Source organism: Zingiber officinale, chromosome 10B (genome assembly GCF_018446385.1).
Source record: "Zingiber officinale cultivar Zhangliang chromosome 10B, Zo_v1.1, whole genome shotgun sequence".
Lineage (NCBI taxonomy): Eukaryota > Viridiplantae > Streptophyta > Magnoliopsida > Zingiberales > Zingiberaceae > Zingiber > Zingiber officinale.
This window is the reverse complement of record NC_056005.1, coordinates 70937473-70951010: the sequence shown is the minus strand read 5'-3', so window position 1 is coordinate 70951010 and position 13538 is coordinate 70937473. Positions and strand designations below refer to the sequence as shown.

Sequence of the window (13538 nt, the reverse complement as noted above, 5' to 3'; positions counted from 1 at the left end):
AACACTTCATAACATAGGAAAATATCTAAATACATAGTTCATACATTCACAATCGCATCACAACTACTTCCTAGATCTAGAGATCTACTCCATAGCAAAGGAAATACAACCAAAGATGAAAAAGGAAGCAAACTACAACCTAATACAAAGAAGTATAGAGAGGAGAATGCTTATCCTTGAAGCATGGCATCCTTAGAGGCGTTCTATTGCTCTGGAGGTGAACGGATCAACGAAGATGTGGTTTCTAGAGTTCCCTCAAGGGAGAAAACCCTCCTCCAAGGAATGAGGGTGATTCCCAAGCCAAAGATAAATGAAAAGGAGAGAAAAACTCCCTTTATAGAGCAGGGCATGGGCACCACATGGCCCATGACACGATCGTGTGGCACACACGGCCCCAGCTGCTCTGCCCTCGACCAAGGTCACATGACCGTGTGGCCTTCACACGGCTGTGTAACTCTCTACCTCTGGTTGGCTTGCACGGTCGTGTGGATCACACGACCGTGCCAATCTTTGCTTCTGGAAACTTCACACGGCCATGTGGTACACACGGTCTTGGTTTGCCTCTTCTCTGGAAATGTTGCATGGCTATGTGGAGAAGTTGCTTGGGCCGTGTAGATCTACACGGCCAGGTTCTGGTCATGTTTGCTAGGATGACATGGTCGTGTCATTCTCCTCCTCTGTTGAAGCTACATGACCTGTCTGCTCCACAAAGCCAAGGTCATTGTCCTCCCTACTCCTTTGACATGGTCTTGTGGCTCACATGGCTAATGTTGTCTTCCTTTGCTTATTGCCTAGATCAGCCATGAACATCATTTCTTCTCCAAATTCGACTCCTGAAGATAGAAAATACACAAGAGCAGATCTCCAAACAAAGAAAAATATTTATGCTGAAAATAAGTCAAAGAAATGAAAGTGTATAGATAAAGCATGCGTAAAATATGTAAATGTGTGTTAAAACATGCTAAACAAGTGTATATAATCTACGCACATCAAAGGTCTAACTATCGGCTGTGGACAAGAGTTATGGTTTAATCAAGTCATATCAATAGAATGTTGATCTCAAATAAAGGAAGTGGGGGTTCCCGTGTCCGGATCAAGAGGATCAAACACCAGGCAAGAAAGTTCTAATAGGTCGGTTGGATCGAGGGGGGGGGGGGAAGACTAAGCAAGACCTAGTAAGTCAGTTGAACTGAGAGGCAAAGAAGTCCTAATAGGTCAGGTGGATCGAATGACAGGATGACTTGGAGGATCTCGGATCAGACGTTAAACGGATATACTTTTCGCTTAAGGGGGGCTCTATGATCCTTTATTTAAGGGGGCATTGTTAAGACTATGAAATCTTTTGGGTATAACCCAAAAACAAAGCCACGAGGGTTTAGACTTAAAGTGAAAAATATCATATCATTGTAGAGATATTAAATTCTTTTGTCCCTAACAATTAAGAATCTGAATCCTTTAATAACCAATTCTCAATTAATTTGATGAAACCCAAAATTAAGTTATGTTAATATCCTTTTTTTCTTTTCACACCAAAAATAATTTCAAGACTTATTAGTAATTTCAACTTCTTATCTTTCTCAAATCACAAACGCATAACCTAATTTCTACTATCTGCATCGTTTCTTTTTACTGCCTCAATTCTCATCGGTTCTTTATCGTTCTCTCCTCTCCCCTCCCTCTGTAATTTTTACTATAACTTTCTCCTTCTTATCTTTTTTATATCACACCACATCAATCCATCTGTTTCAGCTCTTCTATATATCGATACAGCCACATCAATCCATCTATATCTCATTAATTCTTTTAAAAAATCATAGTCACATCTATCCATATCTGTATCTTATTGGTTATTTCATTTGTTCTTGGGATGATATAAGACATTCTCACTATATAACTTGAGGTATAATTAATAACTTAATTTCTATTTTATTTTCAGATTAAGATTTTTATAGAATAAATCATACTAACATTAAATAATATTATTTAATTACTTTACAGTAAATATTTATTTTATATAATTTATGAGTATTCATGCATTATATTACACACGTAACGCGTGTGCACGATGACTAGTATATATAAAATATCTAAGCACGACGCTATGTGAGCTTAATGCAACATGAGTTTGTATTTTATTTTATTATTTTTTAAACTCCCACACACATATATATATTAGGGAATAATTGTTATTAGTAAATATTTATTTGTTTCCCAATTATTAGAGAATAATTATTATTCAGAAATACTTATTTGTTTTCTAATTATTAGAGAATAATTATTATTAGAAAATACTTATTTATTTTTTTAGTATTTTATATGTTTTCCTATTTTTCACTTATAATGATATTTATATACCACATATTATCATTAATAAAGTATATGAATTCTATCGTCAACATGGTATTAGAGTACTAAGCTTAACAGTAATATTTTTTTTTCTTTTCACCACAATGCCCACTAGCCGCCTTTTACAATGGCTACCGTCGATGACATCACTCGCCGGCTATCTCTTACAAATACTCCTAATTCACCTTCTGCCCTTGTGGTTCTCAACGTCAATGCTCAGGCATTGTTGAAACTCGCCACCTCCAATTACTTTGCCTAGTGCTTGCAGTTCATGTCTCTTCTATTCGTATACGACCTACTGGGTTTTGTTGATGGCTCATATCTCTGCCCCCTATGCAGATAACGCCTACAGATGTCACACTCCCTCAAGCAAATCCTGATCATATTCTCTGGCTCCGTCAGGATCAACTTCTCCTCAACGCTACTATAAGTTCGATGTCTCCTACTCTTGTGTAGTTTATTTCTTCATCAACTTCATCTAGAGATGCATAGCAAACGCTAGAGAGAACCTACGCTGCTCCCTCACGTGATAGGATTATGACTCATTGTCAAAATATTACAGCCCTCAATAGGGTAACAGATCTATCATTGATTACATACAGGACATCAAAAGAAATATTGACGCTCTTGCGCTTATGAATGTCAAAGTTGACTTTGATGAGCTCTCCCTTCGTGTCATGAATGGCCTTAGCCAAGATTACTGCAATTTCTCACATGCTCTGCAAGTTCGTGACATCCCTATTGTTGGAGGATCTTGCGGCCGGCTAGAAGGGGGGTTGAATGGATGGCACCCCCAATTACTTGCTTCCTACGTATTCGTTAGTGCGTAAGCGGAAATACAAATACTAATTACGAATACAAAAGCTAATGGCAAAGAAAAGAACAAGCAAACCAATGCACGTCGATGTAACGTGGTTCGGAGATGATGCTCCTATTCCACGGCTGTCCGTAAGGTGGACGATCCCGATCCTTCGGTGGATTAGCCCCCGGTAAACTCCGGCTACTCAAGCAACTCCTTGTGGTTGGAGAAATCTCACCACAACACCAACCAAGAACACTTGGACACAAGAGACCTTGAGCACTTTGGTGACTACTAATTAGGCTTTAACCAAGTCTAATTTTGTCTACCTGTGCTGGCCATCCCAAACTCCTTCTTATAGAGCTTGAGGAAATCAGCCTTGCTGATTTGCCCGTTACCAGTCGACTGGTCCTTGCACCAGTCGACTAGTGTCAGCCCAACGGCTCTCTCAACGGCTATCTACCAGTCGACTGGTCACAAGACCAGTCAACTGATCCCAGCCATTTCGGGCACAGAGAGCTTCAGTGCTCACCACCAGTCGACTGATCCCAGTACCAGTCGACTGGTACAACCCTATACCTAGGGTTCCCATCCCGAGTACATTTCTCTCAGCACTCGGACCCTCACGACTCACTTGACTTTTCTTTGCAACTTTGACCTGTTGCCTGTTAGGATCTTAGATGGCTAGAGGGGGGGGGGGGGTGAATAGCCTCTTTGAAAAATACTAAACACAAATTTCTTCAAGAACTTTGTTAGCACAGCGGAATTAGAAAACTAAAACAAAGAGAGAACACAGCACACTAACTCAGAGATTTACGAGGTTCGGGGATAACTTGCCCCTACTCCTCGGCGTGTCCGTAAGGTGGATGATCCCTTGATCTTTCGGTAGATCACACCCCGGAAGCTATTCGGTTAAAGGATTCTCCTTCTCGGTGGAGTAACCTCTCCACAAAGTCTTTAACAGCAGTAAGAAATTAAGCACAAGACTTACAGTAGTGGCTCAAGTGAAATGATCAAAGGAAACTCACAGCCACAATCAGCGAAGAATAAGCACAAGCAGGAACACAAGAATACAGCCTCTCTTCAAGCACAAAGCACAGCACAGCTTATTTCACACAATCAACCGAGAGCTCTATTCCTTGCTTCCTCGTCTCTCTTCTTATGCCTCTGCTCTTTTGCTGCAGAAACTCTGCGTCGAATCTCTGCCGTAAACACAAGCATCGCCAATCACTGTTCCTCCTCAGCTAGTTCTCTGAACTCACACCAATACCATCCTTGGTCTTGCTGGTGTCTTCTGAGCTCCAACCAACCCACAGGAGTCAAGCTGATCGCGAACAGAGATTGCAGTCTGTTAGCATCAGTATCCGTTGATGCTCAATCTTCCCTCATCGCAGTGATACACAGAAGAAAGTAAGCTCTGTCTTATTCCTTTGATGAGGCTTAATTTGAAATTAAGCACTGGAATGGAACCTGCAACCTGCACCACATAAAGCTCACAGCAGAAGTTGATTAGTTCAAACGAATCAGAAACCAGCAGAACCTGACAGTGTGTGCAGACAGTGTGGTGGATCGGTCAGCGGACCGATCCACACCTTTGAATTGATGTCTGATCGGTCGTGAAGACCGATCAGGGCTTAATGAGTGCGGTTCCTCGCACTCCTAAGATCGTCACCTGATCGGTCCCAAGACCGATCAGGATATGGCCTGATCGGTCCTACAGACCGATCAGAGTGCATATGGATCGGTCCACAGACCGATCCCCTGCCTTTTTCCTTCTCGCGACATCATCTCCTGATCGGTCTACAGACCGATCAGATTACACTCAATGTGCTACTGAGTGTTTCCTGATCGGTCACCAGACCGATCAGCAAACCTAGTTTCATCAGACCGGTCTGTGCACCGATCAGACAATCAAAATCTCACTGGATCGGTCTGTTGACCGATCCAACGCCTATGTGATACTAGGATTGGTCCTGAGAATGAGCTACCGAGCCCTCTCTGACTTCGTCCGGTCCAGAGAACGAGCTACCGAGCCCTCTCTGACCTAGTCCAGAGAACGAGCTACCGAGCCCTCTCCGACTTCGTCCGGTCCAGAGAACGAGCTACCGAGCCCTCTCCGACCTAATCCGGAGAACGAGCTACCGAGCCCTCTCCGACTTCGTCCGGTCCAGAGAACGAGCTACCGAGCCCTCTCTGACCATTCCGTGCCAAGTCACCATACTTGGACTTTTCCCGTGCCAAGCTCCCTGCTTGGACTTTCCACCAGATGTCTGGTCAAGCTTGACCCATCTGGATTTCCCTTGCCTGGCTTCACTCACCAGGACTTTCCCTCCCAACTGATCAACCTCGATCAGTAGTCATTCTGAGTTTAATTAATATCTTATACAAACTTAAATCAGTATCAACATCAAAACAACAGCCAGGTCAGACTGTATCAACATTGCCTTCAAGCTTACTTCCTTTGGCTCTCGTCCCTCGGATGCATCCAAGCCCGCGGCTCGTCCCCAATGCCATCCTTCGCGTATGCCTTGAAGTCGCTTCCATCGGCCCTTGTCCTTGCTGCCTTGTCCACGGTCCCTCGGATGCTCCATCCTTCACCGGGCCCGAAACCGTCAACCTGAGTCACATGTGTCACCTGCAGTCCTGCACAACTCAAGTACACATATCAAATAATGAGGGTAAACCTAACTTAAACCCTTTACCCAAACACCAAAACACATGGTCCCGCGGACCATTGGGATTGCTCCAACACCTATTACCTTTGATGAGCTATTCGAACAACTCCTCAGCTATGAAGCCCAGTTAAAAGTCTCAACACCATCTCCATCTTTGACGTCAATGACTGCTCTTGTGGCTCTAGCAAGGAATTCTTGTAATCAGTATTCAAACTATCGTGGTGATCACCAGCAGGTTCCACCAATGTCTCATCAGTCACGCCTGTCTACTCCTGAGCTGCTACGCATCCTCCTACACATCCAGTTGTATCCAGTCCCAATTGTTATCTTGGGCGCTATCACATCCAAGTGTCCAAGGTCACTTTGCTCGCCAATGTGGTCATGTGACTGCCTCGATGCTTGCTCTGCTTCCACCGGCTCCTCCGTGTGCTCTGCGTCCAGCATATAGTGCACCGTTTGTGCACATAGCTGCTCATTTTATACCTCCGTCTGATTCTCAAAAATGGGTGGTTGACTCTAGCACCTCTCATCATGTCACCACTGATCTCACTACTCTCTCGTTGCATGAGTCTTAGTCTGGGAATGATAGTGTTGTTATTGGTGATGGTTCTTGACTACCTATTATACACACTGATTCTTTCTCTTTATCCACTCCATTTTCCCTTTAGTTTTCTCTAATGTTTTATTTATATCATCTATGTCAAAAAATTTGATTTCTGTCGCTGCACTTTGTGCTACTAATCCTATTACATTTCTTTCTTTGATTCCTATTTCCATGTGCTGGATCGTCGTACGGGAGCGACACTAGTCAGCGGAGTCCATAGAGATGGTGTTTATTACTAGCCAAAATTTCCGTCTACGCTATCATCCCCTTCCACTTTTTTTGTGTCTATCTCTTTATCTATTTTCTCATGGCATAGTCGTTTAGGTCATCTATCATTAGGTGTTTTGTAACATTTTTTTGTTATCCTTGGGTCTTTCATTTCCTACGGATATTTTATCTAATTTTACATGCACTTCGTGCAATATTAATAAGAGTCATAAATTGCCCTATCATAAATCTAGTATTTCATCTCGTGCTCCTTTGGATATTATCTTTTTTGATGTTTGGACATCTCTTATATCATCATTTGATGGACTCAAGTATTATGTTATCTTTGTTGATCATTTTACAAAGTATATATGGCTTCATCCCTAATGCAAAAAAACAGATGTATACTCTACTTTTATTGCATTCAAAATTCTTGTTGAAAATCGATTCTCAATGACTATCAAAACACTCTTCACGGACAATAGAGGTTAATTCTTAGCCCTTCACTCCTTTCTTACTACTCATGGTATCAGTCACCTTACCACTCCTCCACACACTCCTGAACACAATGGATACTCTGAATATCGTCATCGTCATATTGTCGAAACTGATCTCACTTTATTGTACAAAGCGTATATTCCACTCACTTTCTGACCTTTTGCCTTTTTTACGACAGTCTATTTGATTAACCGCATGCCTAAGGTCGGTCTTTCCTACATGTCCTCTTTTAAAAAATTATTTAACACCGTTCTCGAACTTTCTAAGATTCGATTTTTCGGGTGTCTATACTTTCTGTGGCTACACCCCTACTCTAACCACAAGCTTGATCCCAAGTCAACTTCTTGTGTCTTCCTTGTCTATTCTCTCACCCAGAATGTCTTCTTGTGCTATGATATCGCTCTCAAAAGAGTCTTTGTATCTCGTCATGTTAAAATTGTGAAACATGTTTTTCCATTTACCATCACCTCCCTCTTGGATTCTATAATAATAGACATTGACTCTGAGTTCTCTACCGCACCAATCCTCTTGTGGGACCCTTTGGCACCGGTTCTGCAACCTGCCACTAGCAGTAGCCGCCCCCAACCGACTTCTTAACTGCTGTCATCACAGCCACCATCACCGCCTCTTGTTGTTAGGCTATCCACACTACTTTGTGGCGACCAACCATCTAGCCCACCGCCTCTCTATCCCCATCTCAAAACCAACATTTCATGCAAACTCGCTCCAAAAATATCATCTATAGACCCAATTCAAAGTATCTTCTTTATACTAGCCTTTAACAGCCTTGTGAACCCTCCTCTGTTACGCAGGTGCTCAAAGATCTGAATTGGGTACATGCCATGCACGAAGAGTATGATGCTCTTCTTCGTAATCAAACTTGGACTCTTGTCCCGCCTTCGCCAGACCAAAATCTTGTGGGTAACAGGTGGGTGTTTCGCATTAAACATAATTCTGATGGCTTAATTGATCGATATAAGGCTCGCCTTGTTGCCAAGGGTTTTCATCAGCATCCTAGTGTTAACTTTCATGATACATTTAACCCTGTTATTAATCCAGTAACAATGCCCATTGTTCTTAGTTCGACTGTGAATTGGGGGTGGTGTCTTTGGAAACTTGATGTCAACAATGAGTTTCTTAATGGTCGCCTTAAAGAGAAGGTTTATATGATGCATCCTTTGGGTATGCGCAGTGCTGAGTTTCTAGATCATGTATGTCGTTTGCATAAGACACTTTATGGCTTGAAGCAAGCTTCACGCACCTAGTATTTGGAGCTTCGCATATTCTTCATCTCTCTTGGCTTTGTTGCTTCTCGGGCTGACACCTCATTATTTGTTTATTTTTGAGATGATACTCTTATCTATTTCTGTATATGTTGATGATCTAATTATTACAGGGAGTGATGCTTCTTTTGTTGACATCATAGTATGTAAACTTTATGTAAAATCTACGATTAAGGATCTTGGGGCTCTTTTCCTCTTCTGCGATGTTAAGGTTCGCCCAACCTCAAATGGTCTTCTCTTGTCTCAGCAAAAGTATGTCATTGATCTTTTCTCCAAACACAACATGCTTGACTCCAAGCCGGTCTCCACTCCTATTGCTGCTGGCTCTCGTCTTACTTTATATGATAAGTTTTCATTTTTTTGATGCGACTAAGTTCCGACAAGTGGTTGGGATCTTACAACATCTCCGTATGACTTGTCCTGATATTTTCTTTATGGTCAACAAGTTCTCACAGTTTATGCACGCTCCTTCGGAAACGCATTCGGGTGCTGTGAAGCATCTACTTCAGTATCTCAATGGTACTAGAGATCTTGACATTCGTCTTCTTACGGATGCACCTCTTACTCTTCATGGTTTCTCTGATGTGGACTATTAGAAGATCCAGATGATCAGTGTTCTATGGGTGCATTTATTATTTTTCTAGGTGTTAACCCGATTTCTTGGAAATCTACCAGACAATGCATGGTTACGCGCTCTTCGACTGAGGTTGAATATCGCTCCATTGCTTATCCTACATCCGAGATCCAATAGATTAAGTCACTTTTGGCAGACCTACTTCTTCTGGTTACTACGCTTGCTGTGATCTTCACTGATAATTTGGGTGTCACGTATCTTTCAACTAATCCTATTTTTCACTCTCGGATAAAACATCTGGCTATTGACTATCACTTTATTCGTGATCTGGTGCAGGCCTTCGAACTATGAGTTACTCATATTCCTGCGAGGATCAGTTGGCTGAAGTACTTACCAAGTCACTTTTTCAATTTCGTCATTTGCTATTTGCAGCAAGATTAGTATCATTCCTAGGACACCATCTTAAGAGGGTGTGTTAGAGAATAATTATTATTAGTAAATAATTATTTATTTTCTATTTATTAGGAAATAATTATTATTAAGAAATACTTATTTATTTCCTAATTATTAGAGAATAATTATTATTAGGAAATACTTATTTATTTTTTAATATTTAATATTTTCCTATTTTTTTAATTATAATAATATTTATATACCATATATTATCATTAATAAAGTATATATATTGATCCCATTTGGAAGCAGTGGAGGGTAGACCACGGGTAACGTAACGTGAAAGTTGATTTGCTCAAAGAATTTTGGGAATTGCCTAGTCAAGTAACTTCAAGGACCTCCTATAGACAGAAACAAAGAGGAGAGAGAGAAATTGTCAATTAACATGCCAAAAAGTGTTTTTGGCGCAACTACTCCAACGATTAAGTTACAGGTAGTTGTAGTGCAAAAGTAAAAAGAAATGAAGACAAATATGTGGATATGCGTGTGCTTACCTGCACTAGTAGAGAAAAATATCTTTTATTTGTTTAAACTCATTATAACTCAACTCTTAAATCCTAAAATTTTAAACCCTAAATACATATAATATATCCCGTGACTATATAAAATTATTAATCTTGAATATTATAATCTAAGAGGGAGGCCTAAATCCTAGAAAAAAATTTTATTTGTTCAAATTCATTATAATCTAAGTCTTAAATACTAAATATATAATATATTTTAACATAAAATTGAAAAAATATAAAGAAAATTATTGAATAATTCCGACGCTTGGACCAATATCACGGACAGCGCTCGGTGTACAATCCTCACCAGAGCAAAATATATATATATATGTATATATAAAATCAGTTATTGGATTCAGATTTTGAGCTGTATCCGAACCCGCCAATTTACTTCGCCCCTGCGACAGCTTATGGCGGAGGCGTCCTGGGGCAGGAAGCGGTCAAGAAGGCCGCCGAGATGGCCCGTGAAAGGCTTCCATTTGGTCCCCTGCACCTTTTTATTTATTTATTTATATATAACTTTATTTATACGATTTAAGTAATTGACACTTAATTAGGAATTCATGGAGATGACTGATGACCTCGTGGCCCGTGCAATCTCTCATTATATTCTCTCTCTTCCCTCCTCTCCTCATCTTGTTCTCTGTATGTGTGTGGAACTTCCCGTTTGGCTTTCCTTCTTCTGATCTTGAAGCGGAGCGCCGCCTCGGAATCCCCAGAACGCCTCTTGGATTGTACACCCCCCAGACATAGACATGGACATGGACATGGACATCGATATGGACGCTTCTTCTCACAACTGGCTTGCCTTCTCTCTGGCGCAGCAACCCTGTAGCCTCCTCGAAGCCTTCTCCTCCTCCTCCTCCGCCGCCGCGGCTGCTGCTCCGTCTGCGCACCATGGTTTTGTTTCTCTACTCGTTTTCTTAGGCTTCGGTCTTGAATAATATTATATATTAGCGGATGGCACAGATGGTGGTGTGGAGGCAGCCGACGAGGAGACCAACGCCGCCACCGAGCTGGTGGCGCTGGCTTCGATGGGGCCGAAACTAGAGGACTTCCTCGCGGCGCCGCTGGGGCGGTACTCCGCCTACGACTCCGAGCTGAAAAGCATCGCAGCAGCCGGGTACATACACTCGGAGCAGCCGGTCGCCGCCGCGGCGCCCTCAGCAGAGTCCGCGAGGAAATCCACGTCGTCCGCGACCGCCGCGGACACCTTCGGCCAGCGCACCTCCATCTACCGGGGCGTGACCCGGCACCGCTGGACGGGGCGGTACGAGGCGCACCTGTGGGACAACAGCTGCCGCCGGGAGGGCCAAAGTCGCAAGGGCCGCCAAGGTAGTCGACGAAACTCCGACGCCAACCTACTCTACATTTCCTTCCTCGCATATCATCTAATTAACGTGTTTGCTTTTGCTCTTGTTCTTGCTTTTTGTCTCGTTGCTGCTCCACCTCCCTTGGCATGCAGTCTATTTAGGTGCGATTCTCCGGCCCCTTCCAGGCTTCCCTTCCCTTCCCTCTCCCCCTTTTCCATTTCCCAAAGATTCAGATTCAACAACAAATTATATGTATATATATATATTTCAGGCGGATACGATAAGGAGGACAAGGCCGCGAGAGCTTACGATCTGGCAGCGCTCAAGTATTGGGGTCCGACCACCACTACCAACTTCCCAGTCAGTAAAAATTACTCCACTCGATCTTCTTTGTGTTCTTGTAAATTAATCTTACGATATATGATGCATGGCTATTATTTGTGCATGCTGATGAAGATCTCAAACTACGAGAGGGAAATGGAGGAGATGAAGAACATGACGAGGCAAGAGTTCGTGGCCTCCCTCCGAAGGTGAAGAAGCAGACTTCATTCATTAATTAGGACGCCTTAGCTTCCACATTTAATTTGTATTTGATCGCTCTTGTTGTTGCATGTAGGAAGAGCAGTGGATTTTCTCGCGGCGCCTCCATCTACAGAGGAGTCACCAGGCACCATCAGCACGGGCGGTGGCAGGCGAGGATAGGCAGAGTGGCCGGCAACAAGGACCTCTACCTCGGAACATTTAGTGAGTTCTTGTAAAAAATGGATCCCTAGCTAGTGTTTTGTTTCGTAAATTAGTCGGCGTAGTTAATTATGCGGAAACGGACGATGTTTAGGCACGCAGGAGGAGGCGGCGGAGGCGTACGACATCGCGGCGATCAAGTTCCGCGGCCTCAACGCCGTGACCAACTTCGACATGAGCCGTTACGACGTCAACAGCATCGTCAGCAGCAACCTTCCCATCAGCGGCCTCTCCGGCAAGTCGTCCTCCAAGCCGACTCAAGACTCGCCGTCGCCTCCGCCGCAGTCTTCCTCGCCCGATCAGAGCACGATGAAGCCGCCACCGGACCACGAGTACTGGTCCCTTCTCGCCTTCCACCCCCACCACCACCCCCACCACAACCCTGGCTTCGGCCTCTTCCCCCCAGCCTTGCCGATGATGGACTTCGCAAGCTTGCCAAACCCTAACCCCACCAAGCCCATCCACCAAGAGGCTGGCATCGGCCTTGCTTGCTACGACGCGATCCAACAATATCAGCAAGATCATCAATTCGAGAGCAACGCATACAATTACGATCACGCATCCAGTTACATGGAGAGTTGGATCGCCCCACCGCCGTCTTCTTCTTCCAAGCCCACAGTGGCAGCCTTTCCGGCAGCCATCTTCGGGATTGAATGACATGTTAATGTTAATTAGGGTGCGTGTCTGTGTTCCTTTGTCTGTGTCTGTGTTGTATGTGTATGTTTGTGCGAGAGAGAAAGAGAGATGGAGATGAAGATGAAGAACTGACAATAGTTACACAAAGGAAAGGAAGGAATGAAGGACTGACACAAGAGAAGAGAAAGAGAGGCTTTACTAGCCAAGTAGTAGCTAGCTAACGTGAGAATTCAAAGTTTGTCATGCTCAAACTCGACGTTTATCTTTTCTTTTGCTTTCTTTGTTCCTGTCTTTACTGACATGATTCTATATATTGTCATCTGATGCAAACATGCTTTTTGTTGCTTAATTCCGTCCCTTTGTTTTTGCATCTTTGTAATAATATATAGGAAGGAGCTTCTTTTCCCTACAGGACTCAGATCACTGGCCTCGATACTGTGCATGACTTCCTCAAACTGCATGAATTGCACCATTTCTAATTAGCATATTTTAAAACCAAACTAAACTAAAATAAAAGCAAGAAGAATAACTTTTCCAATTCATGTTTGTTCGACCAAAAATTAAAGTGGCGAGTCAATGTTGGATTTCTTTCAGAGAAGTAGCTTTCTACTTTAACTTTTCTGCCTTGCTGTATGTATCTGGCAAAAGTAATTGCATAAAATTGTGCTTCTAATTGCATATATGTTCTTCTTCAAGTTCGACTTGGATATCTGGCAAAAGTAGTTTTGTTTGAGAGTGGTGTGTTTCAGAAATATAGTAAAGAAATGGCCATGTAGTAAGTAATTTGAATACTATCATTTTATAATAAGGACACGAAGAAATGTCAAGTGCTCGTCACATGGAGTCGATCGATGACTACATTTTGGCACGAGGTCGACTCTTCATTGAAGAAATGAATGGAGT

The 13538-nt window shown here is 42.8% G+C and overlaps 1 protein-coding gene across 2 annotated transcripts; it reads left to right on the top strand.

The window, feature by feature from the left end:
* The first annotated feature begins 10544 nt into the window (after positions 1-10544).
* LOC122028544 (AP2-like ethylene-responsive transcription factor AIL5) lies at positions 10545-13044 on the top strand. 2 transcript variants are annotated; one of them, XM_042587388.1, is made up of 7 exons: positions 10550-10845; positions 10915-11280; positions 11411-11419; positions 11530-11618; positions 11715-11788; positions 11875-12002; positions 12094-13044. In XM_042587388.1, exons 1-7 carry the CDS (start codon positions 10701-10703, stop codon positions 12654-12656), a joined length of 1374 nt encoding a protein of 457 aa, XP_042443322.1. In that variant the 5' UTR covers positions 10550-10700; the 3' UTR covers positions 12657-13044. The 2 variants fall into 2 exon arrangements, with proteins under 2 accessions (XP_042443321.1, XP_042443322.1); XM_042587387.1 differs by having other exon boundaries at positions 10545-10845; positions 11530-11788.
* The last annotated feature ends 494 nt before the right edge of the window (positions 13045-13538 follow it).